Genomic DNA, 22,094 nt, shown 5'->3' with positions numbered 1-22,094 from the left:
AATGTTTTTACACTTAGGGCCAAATTCAGCCTTGGCCGCCACAGTCAATGAGAGCAGACGTGCATCTTCTCTGCGCCTTCGCTGCAGGGTCCCGCTGGGCAGAGACACTGCGGACTGCACTCCTCCTGCTTCCTCTGTGCAAAGAAGAGCATGACCCCATCTGTGACTCATTATCACTTGTTACAGACCACAGAAAACTGCTGTGCCACGGGGAGCTAAGAGCCACTGCCCAAACCTGCAGGCAGATCAGAGGGACCATGATGTCAGAGTGACTTCAGTGTCCTGTGGAGATATCACACCTGGCAGCTTTAAAAGGGATGGGATGAAGGAAGAGCTGAATCCTTAGGTTTTGAGTCAAAGAGATTTGTGCTTGAAAGAATACTTCCCTAATCTTTCTGGCTGCAGGATGAGTGCAGCTATGTTGGAAATAAAATGTAGGATTTAGCATACTTGAATCAAGGAAAGCCCATGTCCAAGGATTTTTTAAACCCACATAGTTCCTCTTCAAAAATAATGTGGAGGAAAGAAAGCAGAACATGTACCCTTACATATCTAGAGCAGCATTGCTCACCACCACCAGGGACCAAAAGTCATAGCGGAGCTTTTCATAGTACCTAAGCTAGGATGGGCAAAATAAGGTGGAATATCCATACTCCACAATGAAGATTTTGGGGGAAAATCTCAATATTTAACCCAATTTTCACAGACTTCTTGGAATAAAATGCAAATCTTAATATTCACTGGTTTTCTTAACTGAAGTAATATATATATCTATATACACTTTAAAAATGAGGTTTTAAATCCATATAATCAATGTGTAAAAAACTGTAGAATCTTTTAAAGACTGTCATAATAAGTGAAATAATTTAATTTTCAGCATAGATATCATAATCTTAGAAAGGCTTAAAAGCAATTAATCTTTTGGAATTATCTGAATCCATCTTTTCCTTTGTTTTGACAGATGCTCTTTTAACAGACCAGTTCTCAAATCACATTGAGAAAATTCAGAGATATTTTAAGGCAACTGATGGTCATCTTGCCTTTTCACCTTCCAAAAGGTTTTTCCATGTTTGCATTTTGGATTTCAAGGGAACCCAGCTGCTTAATCTCTTCTCACCTCTTAGGAAGATTTCCTTCCAAGGAGATAACCTACAGTGCTTCTAATTAAGTCTGCAAATGGTCAAATGGATTTTTCTCAAAGTGACATGGAAACTTTTTGCTTGTAAACAGAAGCACGGAGAGAAAAACCTAAGATATCAAAATATTTTAAAAGTAATTTTACATGTAAACTTTCTAATTAAAAAAATATCTTTATACAATTTATCCTTAATTCTATAGCTTCCTTTTTAGTTTGTTTATTATTTAAGAAGGTATTCACAATCCAAACAGAGCCATTTCAGATACCATACATTGTCTTGCCTTCCTTCCAGCTGCTGTCAGAAATGGTATGGATCTCCTCAAAATTCTCAGTTACTTATACCATTCCTTCCATGCTCAAATTATTTTAAAAAGATTAATTTGATAGAGTATTATTTTCCTAGTGTCTTCACTTACTTTTTTCTAAGAGAAGAGTAAGATGTTATCTGACTAAACAAATCGCTAAATTATAAGTCATGTATAAATTAAAATATCTGTTTTGGAGGTCAACTGTTTTCCTTTTTGATTCTCTGAGAGAAACTAAGAAAAGAAGGCATTTTGCACTTGCAAATTTAATGTTAGCTCTTAGGTAACATATCAGACCAGCACTTCCTGAAAGGTGAAAGTTTTAAGTTGTGGCTAGTTTTAGAATTTTTTTTAAAATGTTATTCTGTTGGTAATAGGACACACGAAGCAGTGAATTTCTGTATTGAAAAGTCCTGGCCAAAAACAACAAAAGAAAAGAAAAAGTTTTCAAAAAGCTCTGCAAAATGTTTATGAATTCTAATCCTCAGCACATGAATAAATACATCTGACAAACTGCAGGGTACCTCACAAAAGCCTTTTCCAACCTTTCTAATTTAAGTTCAAATACATGTGTAGTGTTTAGAACTGAAGTTAATCTTGCCAATGTTTTTAAACTAGGGGTGCAGCATATACCACTATTTGTAAAAGTGAAAGGCAGATAATAAGTTATAATTATCCTATTAATCACCTGTAAAGAATTTCATTCAGAGAAGAATGCATCCTCAAATTACAGTAATTAGTTGTTTAAAGAAAAAAAAAATTCCATCCTTGGCAGAACACGCTTGGAGTTTGCTGTGCAAGTTCATGAACAGTATGCTGAAATCAAGCAGTGTATATATGTGCTGTGGGTGATGTGATGCATATTGCCATAAGTCTGTTTCTGACTGCTAACTAGGCATCAGACTTTCTCGTTAGTGTCTGCTCCTTGGCAACACCTTTACTTATTCTTTTAAGCCCATGTTGGTTTCTTGTGGTGCTCTTGGTAGCAACATCCTCTCTGGAGTACTTTTCTTCACAGCCACAGCATATTTCATCTTTGAAATTCTGCTGCACCAAACCACTTGATGCACGTCCCAGAAGACGGTGCTTTTAGCAAAAGGACATGAGAAGATTGCTTATTGCCTGAGATGTTTCAAGTTATTAAGGACCATGTTCTTTTACAAGCAAATTAAAAAGGACTGCATGGGGGTTTTTTTACCCATCCTCATTCAGTGATAGCAGAAATAGTAGTTGGGTTTGATACAGTGATAAAACAAAATAAGGCAGTTTCCATAAATGGGGCAGCACCACCAAATGGTCATAACTGGAGAGAGGGACCCAGGCGCCGACACAGAGGAGGATACATCACACTGTCAGCATAGAACCATTCACATTAGTCCCACAAGGATGCAAACTTCAGGGAATGGGTTTAGAAATGCTATGAAAAGCCACTGGTGTTGTAATGCTATCACAGGGAAGATGACAACAGAAATATCAATGAGAGTGCCCTGGAATGGCAGCTGATCAGGAAGGCAATGCTGCATTCACTAAGATTCTCAAATGCCTCAAGCTGGGTTATGTATTCCATATTTCAGTACCTAAATAAAAGAACTAACACTGAGCTGAGCAGCTTTTTTAGTAGCGTATACCACCACACTGGAAAACTTTCCTTCTGGAGTTTATCAAAGGTGACAGTAGATAAAACCCATTGAAAACCTTCTCTTTTTTTTCTGGTATCTGTTTTACATTTCTGAGAATATTTTTGAAAAAGCTATCACTTTATTCATTGTATGTATAATGTAAAGAAATAATAAGCATTGTTGATGTGTCATAAAGATGAAAAGCAAAGGTTTAAAAGAACACTTAGAAAATTCTTCTACCCAACATCCATCAGAAGACACGTTACTTCACCTTATTCACATAGGTAGGAAGCCTTGAAGTGGAAGGGACCTGGCAGACTAGCCTGCAATTTGGCACTAACACATTTGATTGGAGAGATTATATAGCTATTAAGACTTCCCCTGAGGGGGAAACAAAGTAGCACACTCCACTTTTATAACAAGATCTTGCAAAATTCACAATTTATGGTAAAGGCTTTTGTCCCTTCATAAATTATTTTGGCTGCACCTTCAGCAATTTTTTTTTCCTTCTCACTGTGTTTATAGGAGAAAAGATATTTTTTAATGGATAGCAGAAAAATTTTCACTAATAGGCATCTTTATATTGCATTTGTATACATAAATAGCACATACTCATATTTACTTAGTCTTATAGTCTCCTCTCAAATGTTGTTAACATACACAGTGTTTTATGACTCTCTCCATTTCAGATGCATACAGATCAACCTGAATCTTCATTTATAATTTTTTTTAATCTTGCACACATTCTTATTAATAATATTTCAGAAGTGAAGTGTCAAAATACTGCAAAATACATTCCTTTACAATATCCAGTCTCTGAGATTACCAGTTACCTTGAAAAAGACATTCTTTTTCTATGATAGATGGCTAAAAGGTCCAGTCCTAGTACATGATATGCGCACCAATGACTGCCAGTGATGCCAAGTCTGATATTCAGCACATCACTAAAAGCAATTTGGAAGTTTGAAATATTACTCAGAACTGGGAATAAATTAGGCATGCACTAAAGAATTTTTATAATCATCTAATTTAGAGGCATTTATGCAAACCAAGTCTTTTCAATTCTAAGACATATTCAAATTCCATGGTTTTTATACCAAACGAAAAAAGGACTGACACCGTAGTTACTAAAAGAATACCAAAGACAGCAGCTTCGTCAAACTTGGCTCATTCTCTCTACCTGTTATATGTTTTACCTCATTTCCTAGAAGGGCGTTTATACAGGCTTCAGAGGCGTCACAGATGGCAGTAAGGTCATGTCCTCCCTCCAGTGCCAGCACCACACGGCCATCCGCCAGCTTCAGCAGCTGCTTGGTTAGGTGACCAAAACCTGGCATTCAAATACAGGAGTGCAAATAATTAAAGCAGAACAGGCACTGCAGGCATGTTTCACATCTGCTGCATGAGAATGTAGAAAGCTCTGGAATACTGTACAGGGAGCATAGGATATACTTAGTCTGGTATCCTGTTTCCGACCATGGCCCACACGAGATGATTTGGAGTTAGTATATGGAATTTTTTATGAGGCACATGTGAGATAATGTCCCTCATGCTGATCCCTCATTGCTGGAGATTAGTTGAAACACGAGGATGTTTCTCTTCTTACCTTTGTTAACTATTATCACCCTGGATTCTCTTCTATTTGCATATCAATGTGACACACAGCCATGTTATTTAGAGAGATATGACATAACCCTGGTCACTTATGGCGTTGATATGACAAATAATATCTGTAGTTAAACTATGGTGCTAGAATTAAAAATAATTGTGCTTTCCAAATGGGATGATGAAGGGTTTTTTATTTAAAAATTACTTCTTCCTTTATATTTGAGGTTTAAGAATAATATAAAATCATGGACGGAGAGATAGTGGAAACATATGTTACCTCTTAGCCCCATCTTGAAGTGTTTTTAGAAGCAGCACTAACAATTTTAATTCAAGGTTTTGGTATAAGCTGAAACTGTCTAGAACTTCCTAACTATCTCTACCAGTATCACTCACTCCTGACCAACAGTATTCTACTGCACCATAGCCAAAAATGATGGTACTTCATTTTCTGTGGTGATCTATAACTACACAGACATTACCACAAAGTTTTCATCTGTGATTCAAGTAAAGTTAATTTATTACATTTTTAATGACAAGAAAAATTGCATGAAATATGTCAATTTGGAGTGAAGATTTTTGGAAGAATTTTTGTGGTAGTTTCCTAGGACAGCTATTGTTTTTGTTTAATCTCTTTCAAGTGAGAAATGATAAATAAAGATTTGAAACTATTGATGTTAAATAAACATCACAACTTTTCCACTTGATCTGTACTAGTTGCTCCATTGATGGTCATCATTACTCATTTCAGTGCATTTCCTTTCTTTCAATAAACCATTAGAAGGTACCTGCTAAACCCTGGAGTTCTAAAAAGACAGGAAAATCAGACTCTTTTTATTATTTTCCACTGAAGAAGACCACCAAAAATTAAATCTCTGGAAATTGCATGTATATTTTCCAAGGGAAATTTTCTAAACTCATGTTTAGCTCTGTCTTAATTTTAGGATCTCAAATGAACATCTTTGTTAAGCACATGTCCAACTGTTACTGAAATAGGAACTTTAATTATATCAAATCTGGATTAGTACAGACATGAAAACCCCAAAATAAAAACTCCTCTACTTGCCACTTAACATATAAATTGTCATAGAAACACTTGAAGTGAAATACTGTTTCCTTGAGCCACTTCCCAATCTTCTGTATCTTGAAAGTACCAGTTTTGATTCTAACAAAGTAACTACACTGTGGTTCATATTACATAAAGGGGTGAATAAAAATTAAACTGTAAACTCTCCTTAAACTCAACCTTCCCTCGTGAAAAAAAAAAATCCAACCAAAAAAAACCCCAACAACCTCCTCTCCCTCTCCTCTCTACAAAAGACCAAATTTAGACAGCATAATAAAAGTGAAGGAAGCAATGGAATGAGGGTAACCTTTGATCTTTAGCCAATTTCTGCTGTCTTTTACCTACAGAAATCATTTCTGTCTGCATCTTACATATGAGCCCTTTGGGTCCATAAGAAGAGAATGCCAATAGTGTAAATTGAGTCAAAGACTTCTACATTCCTGTTTCATTTACAGGAAATTAAGAAGGATCAACAGGTGCAGGATCCCCATATCTATAATTCACCCTTTCAGTGCGTGAGGAATCCAATAGCACTTTTAAATTGACATTATCCTTTGTGTTATACAGATTCTGTGAATGGGAAGCTCTACCACATTTACCCTGCACATTGGAGAATTCTGTTTGACTGCAAATATTGCTTATCTCCACATTATAACCTTCTGAGGTTTGTAGGGCAATAAATGCAAAGACTCTTACTATGCCTTTTCATCATTTAGGCAACCATACATAATATAACCCATCATCATTGTTACAATATTAGTTTGTCTGCTTGGTTTCCTGATAATTTTCCTTGTATCAATGCTATAATAATCACCCCTGACTGAATCAGAATACAATGATCTACACAGAAAGCTCTGTTCTTTCCAGAGGTCACGGTAACAGGATAAACTGTTTCCAACCCAGATTAACATGTTGGGGCTTTTCTTCAGTATAACTACTCTGAGAAAGTAAAGGTGTTTTGCTAGAAAGTGAACAACTAACTTTAGTCAACAGCACCAACAGTGCCAGTGACTGAATGAGTTATGGAAATTCTTAACAAAGAAACTTGGATCCCGTGTCACTGCAGCAACCTAGGAAAGATGTTAGCTTCCTCAAGGAAATCCCCTGGAGTGCAGAAGTAAGAAAATGGAAAGAAAGGAATCCCATTCAAGTAATAGTTTTAAGATGGGCTGTAGCTCATGCCAAATAATTAATGAAAACAAGAAGAAAATAGTAACAAGCACCATTAAAAGAATCCATCATCTCCCCTGATGTAAGAAGATCAAGCACTGGCCAACTTCAGGTGAGAAAGGAGTCAGAGAAGCATTTTGAATCCTGGGCCTTCCAACTCACATGAATATCTAGAAATCAGATGCAGTTCTTGGCCCTTCTACTGTACCTTCTGAAATCTTGTAAATGTGCTCAGTGATTTTGCATGCAGCATTTTTTTTTTTCAAATTAAGCTCATGCAGCGTGCCAGAAAATTGTAAGGACGTTTTTCTGCCAACTATCATTTTCATAATTTCTGTAATTTAAATATTGTAAGTACTTGCTTCATCAACAGATCCAACATTTGGGTAAACTGGGCAGAACTTGCAAAAGCATTTAATATTCATTTGCTATCATCCTATTAAATATTATGATTAACCTTTGATTTACACAAGAAACAAAACACTACTAAGTAATTCTGAAATTCCTACTCCCCAAGTGTTTTATATTCTCTTCACAAAAAAACCCCAGGAGTGCACAATGTGCATCAAAGCAGAGAAGACTAGATTAAGGCTGTAACCATTAAAAACCATGCTATGCATTGGAGAGATAAGCTGTATATGAGCTCTAATTTGCCAGTTTACTTTGAAGTAAAAATACAAAATTTCAAGACAAAAACATAATGTGTAATTTTTAATTATACCTTTTCCCCTCCTGCAGTACTATTATTGGAGTAGGTATAATACTCAGATTTTGTAAGAAATTATTCTAGTGTAGGAAGATGGAAAGAGAAAATTATTATTCTATTAAACTAATGAGCAAGCTGTCAGTCTGTTATTGAGTGTGCTGATCGCTCGAATTACCATCTAAGGAAGTAATTAATCGTTTAGTGGACTGATGCACTGATGCCCCTGTAAGGATCTTGGGGTTTTTTTTTCTAATTGTAACAGATAAGCTCACCCCACACTCTTTTTAGTTCTGCTAAGCAGCAAGGAATGACACAGGTGAGTTTCTGAAGCCTCATTTGTCTAAAGTCAGTGGAGCATCTACATGGACTTACTGAAAACCCAAAAAATGTATAAAAATCCAATAAAAAGAGAATTCAGAGCTATTTCAGTTTTCTTTTGTTGTTTTTGAGGTATCCTCAGTCTGATAACCTGAAATGGACAGCGGCAAAAGAAGGCAGGTAAGAGACCTCTTATCCAGCTCAGTTCCCGTCTGACAGGCTCACTACACAACCATGTGCTGTGTTACACATGGTTGAAGTAAAGCTAACCAGTCAGAGTTCACATGGCCAACCTCTCATTTTGCAAAAGAAGCCCTTGAGAATGAAGACAACTTGTGAACGTTATTCTTTTTGAATCCTTTCCTCAGCGGACAGGGAAAAGAACCATATGGATGGGGTGAACTCTCAGCCAGCACCGCAGCACTCCTTGTTTGCATAAACAGTCATATATGCAACTCAATTTGCTTGCCAGCAAATGTGAAAACACCCAGTTAGTGGGGACTAAACCTGCCTCAGCAGAAGAGAGACTCCTTCCCTCCCCCACACTGTGCATAAGGAGAGCAGATGTCTCCTGCACAGTCATTTTTTGGGTGATGGCAAGCTGAACAAAGCCGTGGTGCTGGCCCTTGCTCATTGGAGACGGCTGGTGAAAGAACAAGGACACGTCAACAACCGAAAGGTTGGAGAAGCTTTAGAGTTACGGAGAAAGCATCAGCTTTTTCAGCCTCAACAGCAGGGCCCCAACAGCTCTTTTGGCTCCAGTGTCTTAAAAGCTAAAACCCAACCCTAAATTACAGGCAGAGCTCTGGTGAGCTCCTCTGGATACTCAGAGCAGCCTGGAGAGGAATACATGCAAAACACAAAACCTCCACAGTCTCTGTCCTGGACCTCCAAGCATGTATTTAACTATTATTTACCATTTAATCATGTCATTACTCTCTAATTTACTTGACAATGTGTTTTCCTCTCATTAAAACTGTTGCGATGATCGCTGCCAAAATTCTACCCACCAGTGTTCCGTGCTCCTTCCCTGTGGCTCCTTCGTGACTATTTGATTAATTTTCATTGATATTCTTCCAACAATAGCATCTAAAATTAACTGGGTCAGTTTTTACATAACTTCCTGAGTCACCAGGCTACGTGTCCTAAATAAATATGTCCATACAGGAGTCAAATGATGATTTACCCTTCCAGCACTAGCAGGGGCTGGGACATTTTACAAAGCTTGTGTTCTATGATAAGAGAACATATTTTATTCTCAGCTCTTAATTCACAACCTTTTATTCAATCAAAACTTCATCTGGATGAAGTCAGAGACTTGACTCAGTTGGCAGGATGTGGCCTTGAGTGAGGGGGAAAAGGAGTTTTTAACGCCAAATACATTCTTATGAAAAACATTTTCCAAATGGCTGAAATTACAAATGTTAGTGTTGAGGTACCTGAATTTAAATGGTACATTTGGCCTCCAGGCATTAGCTGCTGATTTCTTGCTTTTAATGTGGGAGAAGGAGGCTCAGTAACACTTCAAATTACATGTCTCAAGCAGGCTTTTAATTTATATTAAATTAGACAGTAATTGTATGTTAAATAAATACCAATAGTCTCAGGAACACATTCTTATGGAATAACAATTTATGGAATCAATGTTTTTATTGCATGCCTGTTAGGTCTACGGTAATATGTTTTTCATAATTAGCTGCTCTTTAGCTGTTAAACTGAACATAACTTATTAAATCTCTCTTAATGTATATTTACGGATATATAGGATACCTCTTTGAAAGTCAAATATTGCAAACTTGTCTTGCTATAGGAAGAATCAACCTTGTAATGCTCATTAAGATGGTGTTTTCAACTCACTTGAGATGTGGATGTATCCAAGTGTGTCATACAGTCCATCGCATTTGCTTAGTCCTTCAGGAGGGAGGAACTTTTACCCCTTCACCACACAAGGCAGCACTGACCACAGACAAAATGTTCCTCATAGAAAATATTTGGAGGAAGAACACTCCCCCAAACTTTTCTTCCAATTAATTAATGGTAAAAAATAAAAGGACAGCATTTCTTTTGTAACTTGCATTATCAAGTTTTAGGGATTCTGCACCTTCCAGGAAAGGTCATGGTAATGTACAAAACAATTATGAAGCTTTTAGAACTGTTAAAGTGCCGTTATGTGAATTCAGAGGGAAAATATTCAACCACAAATTTCAGCTGCCAAAGTCAAAGCAGGAACCTTTGTATATTCCCAAATCAGGCGGGACATTTTTAGCCCTGTTCTTATTAGCTCTTTGCTCTGTGCCTTCCTTTTTTCTCCATTTCCTTACATTTCCTTAATGTCTGCCCCATCTTACAGCTGGCCCACATAATAATTTCTTCACTGTCCTGCTATCCTTCCTCTCTTTTTTTTATTTTGCTTCCTATTTAGAAAATCCTCCACTAAATGAAGCCAAACAGGATGCAAGATGATCTGTCCAACAGAGATCTTCCCTGTTTTTTCAAGAACAAGTAGATGTTCTGCATCAGAAAGCAGAAGTCAGAAGAGAGAAGCTGTAGGACTTCATATAGGAAGGTAGTAAGTATTTCAGAGTCTTGGATTCAGATCTCTCTGAAAAAGGCTGTTGCTTCATCTGTGAGGTGGGGGGATTCTCCATGTAGTTTGGAGAGCTTTTTCTTTTTTCTTTTTTTCCTAGAGACTGAAAACCTCTAAAGCAATTCTGTAGAGATAGAATAATCAGACTAATAATTATCCATGGAAATCTGTCCCACATACTGTGGGATCTGCCAAGCTGATAGAGAATGTGGTATTGCTGTTATCATAACAACTTCTTCCAAATCTGATCAAGTTGCCTGATTAAACTGATATACAATATATGCATCTGATGTTACAAGTTAGAGATGATTATATCTCCAAATCTGAGTCTAGACTCAGTAAGGGGTTGGCTAAAAAACAAGACATCTGATAAAAAAATAATTCAAAGTATGAGGAATTTGTTTCTAATCCACACTGGAATGAAAATCAGATACTACTATTGACTATCCAAATAAATCAGTAAGCTTGATTAAGTTTGGAGAAGTTTATTATAATGCTACTGCCTATAAAATCAACTTGACACATTTTTAAAATATGTGGGGCAAAGTTTCTGCTGTTAAACATGAATAGCTGAAATGTGGGCACTGAGTTATAACTGAAAACAATCCAATGGGAAGATCTAGCCTTATTTCTTTTTCTAACTGATGAAAAGCCAAGTCAGTTAATGCTGAATTGACCCAGGAGGCTAACACAAAGGATCTGATTTAAACCCCATCACTCAGAAGCTAAGAACTGACTGCCATTTTCTGAAGATGGTCTAATATATTCTGCCAAGAAAATCAACATGGACTAAAGGATCTTTCCAACTTATACAGTTTCTCAGAGCATACAATTAAGGCTCTCACTTTATTTTCAGTCATTTACTGACCCCACCACATCAACATATCAGATTAAATTAAGAGCTTGTTCCTCAGCCAGTGTTAATCAGCATATACCATTATCTGAAGAGCTAGCCTCCAGATGTGGACCATTCATCATTCCAAGCCTAGCAACATACATTCAATAAGCATATCAGGGAGAGGTGCTTGTAGGTGGATAGACTTGAAGTAAACACTCTATTTCCTGAGCAATTTGGCAACAAGTTTCCTGGTGAACTCAGTATAAGTATCAGAGATCTAGTGCCCCTCAGGATTTGGATCACATTGTTTAATAAACATCATTTTATAAAATCTGAAGGGAATAAGGCACTGCGTTTCTAAGGGATTACTGTACATCTCATATAGTTATTCACTTTCCCTCTGGCCCTGTGCCTGTTAACCCCACCTGACACATGTTATAATCACCCAGAAATGCAGTGCCTGTCACCACTTATTGAAAAGGTAATGTGTAAAACTCGCTAGAGGAAATGGTATTGAAACTAGGTATGGGGTCTGACTCCTTACAGTCTTCTGTTTAATTGCAATTTCCAAGTAAAATACATTGAGCAACTTTCTATTATGTTGTTCGATTACAAAAACATGAAAGAATTAAGGATGTGATTTCAACCCAGACAACAGCCCTTATGTACCTTTTCATACTATTAAAAGGACACACAGATGCCTTGAAATGGTGGAATTTTAAAAGCAACTGCAGCTACCATCTGAATGACACAGGTGACTATCCAGCCTTCTCCATGAATAGCAAAGTTATGTCAGAACCTTGTCAGTCATGTTATTATACAGCAGAGTTTGCAGGAGCCTTCACCTGGGAGCACAGAAAAGGTGGCAGAGCTGCATGGACTTCAGGTGAAGCAGGACTGATGTCACTGTTCTCATGTACAACAGGTAGAAATATGTAGAAGACATTTTTATTTTCAGGTCTCTTTCACTGAACACCACACTACCACACTACCCCTCTTACTACCTACCCACCCCTCCCCCCACCCCCAAATCCCCCAAGAAATACATATCGGAATAAAATATTTTCTTAGATTTTTGAATATCTCATCCCTGTCTTTCCAGTCTTCCAACATACAGTTACCTGAAACTTTCTGTGAGACTCTGCAGCCAAATGGTGACCCACCAATTACTGCTTGAGAATTAGTGGTTCAGAAGCCTTATGGAGTTCTTTACTCAGTGAAGAACTGAGTGGTTTACTCAGTTCTTTACTCACTCTACCTTTTCTTTTCTAGAGAAAGTTTCTACCTTTTCTAGAGAAAGTTAAAACAATGACAGTAAGGTGACATGGGTGAAAGATGCCTTCAGGTGGCTGAGCAGTCAAGGAGTACTGCTCCTGGATTTTCTCAGAGAGAGAAGCAGATCATTCCTGATCTGCAGGATACATATATAAGCAAATTACCACTACCTTTACAGTTACTATAGCATGACAGCAGTATTAAGGGAAGCTGGAAAACCTAAAATAAATGGTAATCTTCATTGAACAATAGAAACATCAAGACAAACAATGGTATTTCTGTGCTACACTGAGACCTAAATCCAACTGACTAGTGTCAAGGTAATTTGAGGACTCCAGATGTTGTTGCAGCTGCAGCAGTCATCTTAGTCATTCTCCTTAAAAATGGGAAGTTCACAACAGGGCAAAAACCATTCATTCCACATTGAGACACTGTTTCTTGAGCAGCAACAGCTACTTCTTCAAGGGAAAACAGTACATCAGCTTTTTTAGCTGGAGACACTGAAAATCTACTACCAGAACAGCTACTGTTTCTCCCTCCAGAGTTTTAACAGCTAGAAGTAAAATAACCTGCTGCAGTGGCTCAAAGGTCTCTAGTGGCTCTAGAATCTCTAGCAAATAAGGTATATCAAATTGCAACATCAGGATCGCATTTACTCTTTGCTCTGATGAAAGCTGAAGAGCCACAGGAGCTGAGAGTTTGGGCAAAAATTATCTAACCTTTACAGTAAAGCCACTTAGAAATCCTAGACAAGAAAGGCATTCAACTGCCTCACTAAAAATAAATACAGATAAACAGGGGAAAATCTCCAATTCAGAACAGTTCCACTCATTAGGGCATGAAGTGGTCTCTCCAGCAGAGGATAAACTTTTTAGTCATTCTCAGTTTTGGCCAGAGTGCTGATTTAATTCCATAAAATAAATTGCCATGGACCAAAGTTTTTAGCATCTTCTCACAGTTTTTACCTAGATTTTAGTGCTAAAATTTATGTCGGGGGGAATTAATTAATTAGTAATATTAATTACTCATGAGAGATAAAGATGAAAGACAAAAAGGGACACAAGATAATTGGGAAAAGGATAAAAGGGCTTGTTTGTTAATAAAAGAGACTTATTAAATAAGAGGACAAATAAATATACTTGTGACTAATAGACAATAAAGGCACAGAAGGATGAGCAAGAAAAAAATTAATGTAAGAAACTAAACACTGCCAAGGAAACAGATTTTCTTATAACCACCAGGAAAGGTCAGAAAGTAAAGAGAGCAGAGTAAGTTTATGACCTTACTTCTACAAGGGGATGCAGAACATTTCTGAATTTTCCCCCAGGGATATACTTTTGTATCCTTTATTTGCAAAGAAAGGTGAGACAGTGGCCCAGTAATATTAAAATGGAAATCACTCAGCTTTTGGCTGCAGTAAACTCTGGATTCCTCAGCATAATTTGGTAAAGAAAAAGAGGTCTAAACACAGACAGCTGGCACAGTGCTGGGTTTGTGTGTGTGAGCTAAAGTGTTTGTGATAACACTCAAAGCAATGAAAACATTTAAATAATCAGGTACTTGACAACAGGCTGGTCTCCCTAGGAGCAATCACGTCACTTGTCATTTATTCAGACATACTACCATACATACCATGTCACAGAGACAAAATTTGAAGTAATCCAATGGATGCAATGGATTTATATTTCTGGAACTGTGAGCAAAACTTGGCCTATTAAACGGAGACAATTTTCTTCTCTTAAGCATAGAAAAATAAATTTAGAAATTTGAACGAAATACACATTAAAGCTCAAATGCATATTTGGAGACTCACATTTTATCAACCAGAAGAGAAATTTTAAGTGAATGCAAAAGTTTCCTGAACTCATCTGGACATGAGGAACCAATAGTAGTTGCTCCTTCTAACCTTTCAGCTACTTATATATCTTTCTAATGGGTCATCACAAATAAACTCAAACTACCTTTCCATAAATACAAATCCTTTGTAGCAATGGAAAAGGTGGCTTCTATCTCTTTCCCAGGAGATGTATAACTCCGTCTCAAGCTGATGAGCCTTGGCATAGACCTAGTTCAACCTGGAATAGCTCAAAGATGGCCTGGAAGTCTTTTTAACAAGGATAACAACAAATTTTTTTTTTTTTCTTTCTACCCAATGTGAACTCAAGCAGTAAAACTTTGCATTTATTATAACACTTGCAAGGACTGAATGCTCAGATCTCAGTAGGAAACATGTCTCAACACAAGTTCTTGCATGTAGGTAAACAAAAACATAATTTCCAAACTTAAGGTGATTTTTGGTAGTGATAGCTATTAATAAAAAAAAATATTCCTTTAGTGCTAAAATCTATACAAATAAGAGCAAGATCTGGATGTTGCCTATTCAAAAGGTGTGAAATCCAACACATGCAGCCAGCAGGGCTGGTACAGGTGTGATTGAGCAGGTGTGTGGTTGCAGGCAGAGAAGGTTGTAAAAAAACATTTTTTTTTTCTTCCTATCCTGTTTCAGATACCCAAGAAACAGGCAGGAATAATCCTTATGACCCCTTCAGGCTACAGTTTTTTACTTCTTGCACATTCTGTACTGGATCTTCCTGTACTCTCACTATGTCTGGAAATGCTTGAGAGAAATTTGCTTTGACATGACTATTACCTGTTCTGTGGGACTACTATACAATGCAAGCAAGTTAATATTTACATCTGAGTTTGGCTAAAATTTCTAGCTGTGTCTTTTCATGGCAGATGCAATGCCTAAGTGACATGATAGATGATGTTACACACTGAAAGACAGAAAAATAAAAACTTTTTAATTTACTGTGAAATTAAGATTAGGAAACAAGAAATTTAGGGTATCACTGCCTTTTTTTATCAGCCACAGAACTTGTTGAGTTTTAAGGTTGCTTTTAATTATTGGAAAAAAAAAACCCAAAGTGATATACAGAGGAGGGGTAGAGAAACATTTACTTCCTATAGTTTTTAGCTTTAGGCAGAAATGACAAAGTTAGCATTTACTGGTGGCTTATAGTTAAAGCCTGAACTTGGCCCTCTCAATGCAGAGAAAAGCAAAGGTCCAGAATAGTAGATGTTCATTTAATTAACATCTCTATCTTACAGCATATGCAAAAGGGGTTCATTGTGCAAGCAATCATAAATCTCTCTTAGTCTAACTTCAGAGCAATTGACCTTACAACCCAAATAATGTTCCTTTGTGCACAGTTTTTCTAGGCAATTTCTAGATTTACTGTTGCAAAGAAAGGGTGTGTAAACAATTTCAGGCAAGACTGAAGTGAACAACTCATTCATCCTACATATGGATAAATGTTTGTGCCAAACTGGAAAACTTATTCTGGAAAGAGTCTCTACTGATGCTACTTTCAGTGGTTCCAGATTTTAATTTTTCATTTATTTGATTTTATGTGCTGATGCTATCTTAATTAGGAATGAAATGGGGAGAAGAGAAATGACAGGTTTTAGCAGTTCATTGGACAGCAGAGAATATTATAGGGAAAGGTAGTGACACTTTGCCAGTCCAAGAGTATTCCCTTGTCAGTCATCAAATGACTGACACTAATAAAAAATTCTAAGAACCTCTTCAAGAAAAAGGCAGAAGCAGAAACATAGACAACATAAATGTAACTTCTACTTGTTCCCAGTATAACTGTGCAGTGTCTTAAATTCTTGATATTTATTTTTTCTATAAACAAAATTTCAGGTCACATCTTGAAAAGTTCAATATGAAAAGCACACATATCACTTCCATACATGTGTTCTAGGTGACATCTATATGGAAACAGTGATGAACCCTTTACTTGATGAAACACTCTAAAGCCTTTATTATAAAATTTATCAAAAATAAAAATGTGTTATCTATATGTGCAGAGCTCATTAAAAATCTCAAAGTAACCGGCTCCAAGATGAATTTTGGCAAACACCAAATTCCGCATGTGGGAGAGGCAACTTTAGCACTTAGTATATATCAAAAAATCTGCAGTTAACCCAAGAGATTCTTTCAGGGTTAGCCTCTCCTGGAGAGCTCTGGAACTCTTGAGTCAGCCTCTGGAGGCACCACTAACAATTTGATTAATTAATTGAGATTAATTAATTGTTTTTAATTGAGATACCAGGGCCAGGTACTTAAAGCTGGGGCAGCCCAGAATACCTCGAACTCCCTAGGATATGATCCTTGTCCTTAGATTACATCTAAGTATGGTCAATCTTTTATGCAATATTACAACTTCTCAAAGTAGTAGTAAATGAATAGGTCAGGTACTTTAGCCCTGTTTCATGTTTGTAACACTGTTTGTAAACATATGCTAGTATTTGCCAGACATTCTGCTCAGCTTAGAGAATCCCAGCACACTGAATACTTTGACTTCCTAAACTTAATTATCTATTTCTTAGAAGTGATCATAAAATGACATCCTATAATATCTGCTCTCTTAAGGTGTAACTGAAGCAACTGAACAGAACAGAGTAGGGATTAATGATAACTAGTAAATAACCAGTTCTCTTGGTCACATAAATACCCAGGAACCTTTGCAAAGCAATACCACTCCTCGGATTTAAATAAGAACATAAATTAGAGCCAGTGACTATTTCTTAATAAGAACTGGAAAAAGAACACTAGCAGGGATGGGAAAAATGAGTCCTAGAAGTAAAAGAAATGTTTATGAAAGAGAACAGCATTTACATTCCTATTTGCCTGGGCCACTTGCCCCTTTTGTAACCTGATAAAACAAGTGAGTCAATACAAATCAAGATGACTTAGTGGAAGAACAGCAAATGGCCATTGTAAAAGTGGAGGCCAGAGGAAAAGGGACGCCACAAAGACCCCAGTCATGCAATTCTTTTTGCAAGCAGATTTAATGGGTGTGCTGTGGCCAGACACCTTTAGAGTCAGACATGCTATTTTGAAGAGAAAGCAGCAAGATCCTACACAAAGTTAATTAAAATGGAATGGTAACTCAACATGTGAAAAAGTTCATATTTTGAAAAGAAAATAGTAAAGAACTTGCACAAACTATTTTTCATGAGAACACATCCGTTCTACAACCATTTTTATGTGACAGAGCAGAAATGCTATTCTTTCCTTCACAGATACACTGCCTTGTTTTTATCGATTTACCCTGCCTGTAAAGGAGCCTTCCAGAAAACAGTGAATAAATGAAAAATTATGCAGTTCATACCAACTATCTGACAAATCACTGGAAAGTTTCATTTTCCCCCTTGCCTCTCTGAAAAAACTGCAAGACAGCCAAATACAGGTGTCCAGATATGTTCAGACAACACTCTTTTTTCTTTCTCTCTTTTTAATATAATATTTTGTCCTTTACTCTGGTGAAAACATTATGGTTGGTAAAGTAAGATCAATCAATAATTCTAATTTTTTAAAGCCTTTAAAGTAATTTTTTTGAGAAATATGGTCGTTTAGACAGCACATTTATTTAGTTTTAATTTTTCTGCTGTCGTACATCAGCACTGAAGTCTTGATTTAGAACACATGCAGCATGCCTTTGAAGTTTTGGCTGTTTTTTAACAATGGCAAAAAAAAGATATAAAAAAATTAAACAGCACCAGAAAAAAAAATCATAAAACAGGGCTTTTGTGCTCTTGATTTATATATTGTTTTTTATGTCTGTTTAAAAAAAAAAAAAAGCTTTATTCTCAATAATCTTTCATGGGAAGCTTTGCTCTGACATACTTTCATCTAAGCCTTTTCTTCTGTGTTGACCTTTCTTTTCTCCTTTCTATCCCCCCAAGTCTCTGAATCTTTCTAATATCTTTCCCATTCAGTAGCAAAATGAGTTTATTGGAATTCTTATGAAAACCGAAAGAGTAGAAACTGTGCAAGTGATATGTTAAACTGTTATTTTTTGATGAAAGTAATGAATATTCCGAGTAAACAGGACCTCCAAATAAAACAGCTATTTTCTTCTGGTGCTCGTTTGACTCCCCTTCTGGGCTGTATATGTGCAGTGGTACATGTCATTGTCTTTTTGGCCAAGTTACACAACACAGTTTTTTTCCAAGGAAGTGCATGAAAGCTGATAGTTGCCATTGTTCATTTTTATCCAATGTGTTGTAATGAATATGAGCCAATGCCATATTTATTTGTTCTGTGGCCAGCTTCTTCCTGTTTTTTTTTCTCTCCCTTTCAGCTCAAAGACCAAACTGTTGAAACAACAAAAACACCACAACTGGCTTTATGGTCTTTCTCCTCCTTAGGGTCTTCTATTCCTTGGAAAAATTTAGTGCATTAGTAGCGTCATCTAAATCTACCAACACCAGGTGCTGCTAAGAAGGATTTTAATTGCAGTTTACCCACAAAACAATTTCTAGATGGACCAAGTCCTGAAGGTGCCCAGAGATTTGAAGACTATTAACCCTCCTGCCATAATTCTTAATTGTCAGCCCAAATATATGTGTGCACATTACCAATCTGTATGTGTAGAAGAGTATGTGCAGGGTATTTATGATAGCTGAAAGAGCTGGAGAAGCAGGAGCTGGCAAGGCAGCTGGACTTCAAGAAAGCTTAACACCAGCGTGTTGGGAGTTTGCTGGGGATTTCCTCACTCACTGTATCTCTTCCCTCACCTTCAGCATCTCATACCCATATCTGCACCCCTTCTAAACTACTGCTTACTGCTAACATTGAAATGACAACTGCATCTGAGCTGAAAGTTTCTTTTATATTACAGATCATTCATGTGTGCAAATAATAAAACCAACAGAATTTCCTATCATCAACTCTGACCGCTGAATTTATGTCAAAATGGATTTTCGCAGTGAAGTGTAGAGGTAAGCTTACTGCAAAGACACCTCTGAGTTCCACAGTACCACTCTGAAAATCTACGGGAACAACTTGTTTAAAAGTCTTTCTTAATATTGAAGATTCTGCAGTTCATTTTATCTTTAGGGACTTTAACTACCCATTTTAGCAACTTGATCTGTATTAAAAGAAGTCTCATTTATCATTTCATTTAATTTCATATTCAATTTAAGACCTTTCTACATATTGAAACTCGATGGGAAAAACCACTTGATTTTAGAATTTGTCAAGGTTCTTCCCTATCTATAAGTAAGGAAAAGTTAGCTGTCTTGCCTCTGCTACTCCTTCAGCCTATTTACTACTCAGTAGGAAGAGAGGAATATCCCCAGTAAGATCTGCTGCAGCAGTTTTCTGATAAGATGGTTTTCTTGGAATTAAACACCTCTCTTACTGCCTGTCACGGACAAATCTGGACTTAATCAGATGTTTAATGTCCAGAAAGCCAAAATTTGAGAGAGGAAGCTCATTTATGTCTCCAAAAGACCAAAAGACACGCAGGCAGACAAAATATGCTTGCATCTGCTGAGGTCATGCATTGTGAATGCAGTATACTCAGTGAAAAGCTTCTCAGGTAAATATGAAATTAAAGATGAATGCATTTTAGATAAGTAATCTATGGTTCCATTATTGCCTCAATAAAAATTACTCTTGACAGAGATTTTGTAGGTTATGGAGACCTACTTTTAAATCCTTGTATTATTTGAGTTATAATATTAATACTATCATACAATATTAGTATACTAATTATATACTTACTTACTGGGAAATTATTTATAAAGTATTTTCTGTATAATAATATTGTAATATATTTTTAATAATCATTCAGATTTCAAGCTAACAGGGGTATTTTTATACAGAAACCATGGAAATTACATAGAAATAATGTTTGCCCTGCTTGCACTACATATAGTCATATTAGTGTGTCATAATAATAATATTCTTATCTTTAGAGCTTATTAATCTATGAATGTCTAGTATCATTTCCTGATTCATAAAAGTTGATAATAATTTTATGCACACAGAGAATTTCTATGCCAAATTTCTTCCATTAAACCCAGTAATAACTCCCCAGACTACACATCTGACTCAAAATATTTGCTATCCTACCAACCCAGTGTTCACCTTGCTTTCTTTGTCTAAGACATAAATCATCTGCTCTTTAAAGCCCTGCTCAGTACTTCAATCTCTCCTAACACCATTTTAGTTCAGTGTCCTCTTCCCTTGAATATACTGGCACTTCTCTGCTAATAACATGACAAAAACTTGGTAAGTGGTATGCATTTACCAGGATGGTTTTTAGATATCAGAAAAAGAAGGGAATTTGACCATTTGTTCTGGTGCTTTGGAAGTTAAACCAGCTGGTCAAAAGAATCATTCTAGCTCAGATGTGTGATATCCAGCCTTCCTATCCTCACACCTGGGATTTCCAAGGCTGAAACACTGAAAAATGTCCTCCTGCATCATGAATTAATTTGCCGCTCTCAAGCCCTTTCTTTCAGATTAGCAGTTGACGTATCTGTAAACAGTGCTACCATAAATAATTATATTGCTTCAAGAATGAGATATTGAAAAAGGGAAATTATTACCTACTTTAGAGAGATAAACTGAAGCAAATGAAAATCAAATCTCAAAGCACATGCTTCAAGAATGAAATCTCCCCAGATCAATCTCCCAAAGGCAGTAAGTGGTAAAAGTCACTGAGCTGAAACTGACACAGAAGGAACAGTTCAGAGACATAGTGATATAATTATAATAAAATTGGTCAGGGAATATTCCTGTAGTAATGAGATGCCTTTTATCTGAACATTTTTTTCATTCTATGTTTATTTCTGAGTCTACTAACTGCGCATCGGTTTTCTTAAAAGCTAAAGAAACATTCAGTGCAAATCAATATATTTAACAGATACTCTTTCTTTCACTTGTCTAAATAAAATCAAATCAGGTACTGAGCACAGACAGTGTTATCCAATAGACTAAATTAGGTAGTTGAGCCATGATGACAAGAGGGATTGGCAAATTTTGAAGAAAAAAGTTACTCAAGACATAATGTTTGACATCTGGTTTATGATGCTCTAATTGTCAGTAGTCAGCCAAAGCCAAAAGACTGCTATTGTCTTTCAGCTGAAATATATCTAGAACAGTGCTGACTGTTTACTGAACTAAATATATTCTCTCAGTTTCTGCCTGAAGTATATATCCCACCTTGGAACAGAAGATTTTTTTCTATTTTTTCTCTTAAAAATAATGAGTTTAGGTCTGACAAGTTCTGGTGGTCAGTGTACACCATGCTAAAGCAGTTATGCAATAATGGTACAAGATGGACAGTTCCATCAAAATAATGTACAAAATTTTCTTCCAATATAATAAAAAGAAGGTGAATAATTTAAAAGTATTTTCGAAAATTTTGTACAAAAAATGCATATGAGTAGTATCTTTCTTACTTTTCCTTACTTTTAGATATTTAATGAAAGTTACAATGAGGAAAATCTTATTTTGTCTGAATGAAAGAAACTCTTTTTATGCTCTAGATTTTAATATTCTCCTCTCCTTTTCTTTTCTTTTCTTTTCTTTTCTTTTCTTTTCTTTTCTTTTCTTTTCTTTTCTTTTCTTTTCTTTTCTTTTCTTTTCTTTTCTTTTCTTT

General features: G+C 36.4%; 1 protein-coding gene across 13 annotated transcripts in view; it reads right to left on the bottom strand.

Moving 5' to 3' along the window:
• HDAC9 (histone deacetylase 9) overlaps positions 1-22,094 on the bottom strand; it is a 457,012-nt gene that overhangs the window by 25,552 nt on the left and 409,366 nt on the right. For all 13 annotated transcript variants that reach the window (XM_015618303.1, XM_015618309.1, XM_019005657.2 and 10 more), the window contains one exon: positions 4,259-4,392. In XM_015618303.1, coding sequence (XP_015473789.1) covers positions 4,259-4,392 — 134 coding nt within the window. The remainder of the gene's footprint in view (positions 1-4,258; positions 4,393-22,094) is intronic.

This window comes from Parus major, chromosome 2, assembly GCF_001522545.3.
Source record: "Parus major isolate Abel chromosome 2, Parus_major1.1, whole genome shotgun sequence".
In the NCBI taxonomy this organism is placed as follows: Eukaryota; Metazoa; Chordata; class Aves; order Passeriformes; family Paridae; genus Parus; species Parus major.
The sequence above is the reverse complement of the archived record's forward strand: the minus strand, read 5'-3'. Positions and strand labels throughout refer to the sequence as shown.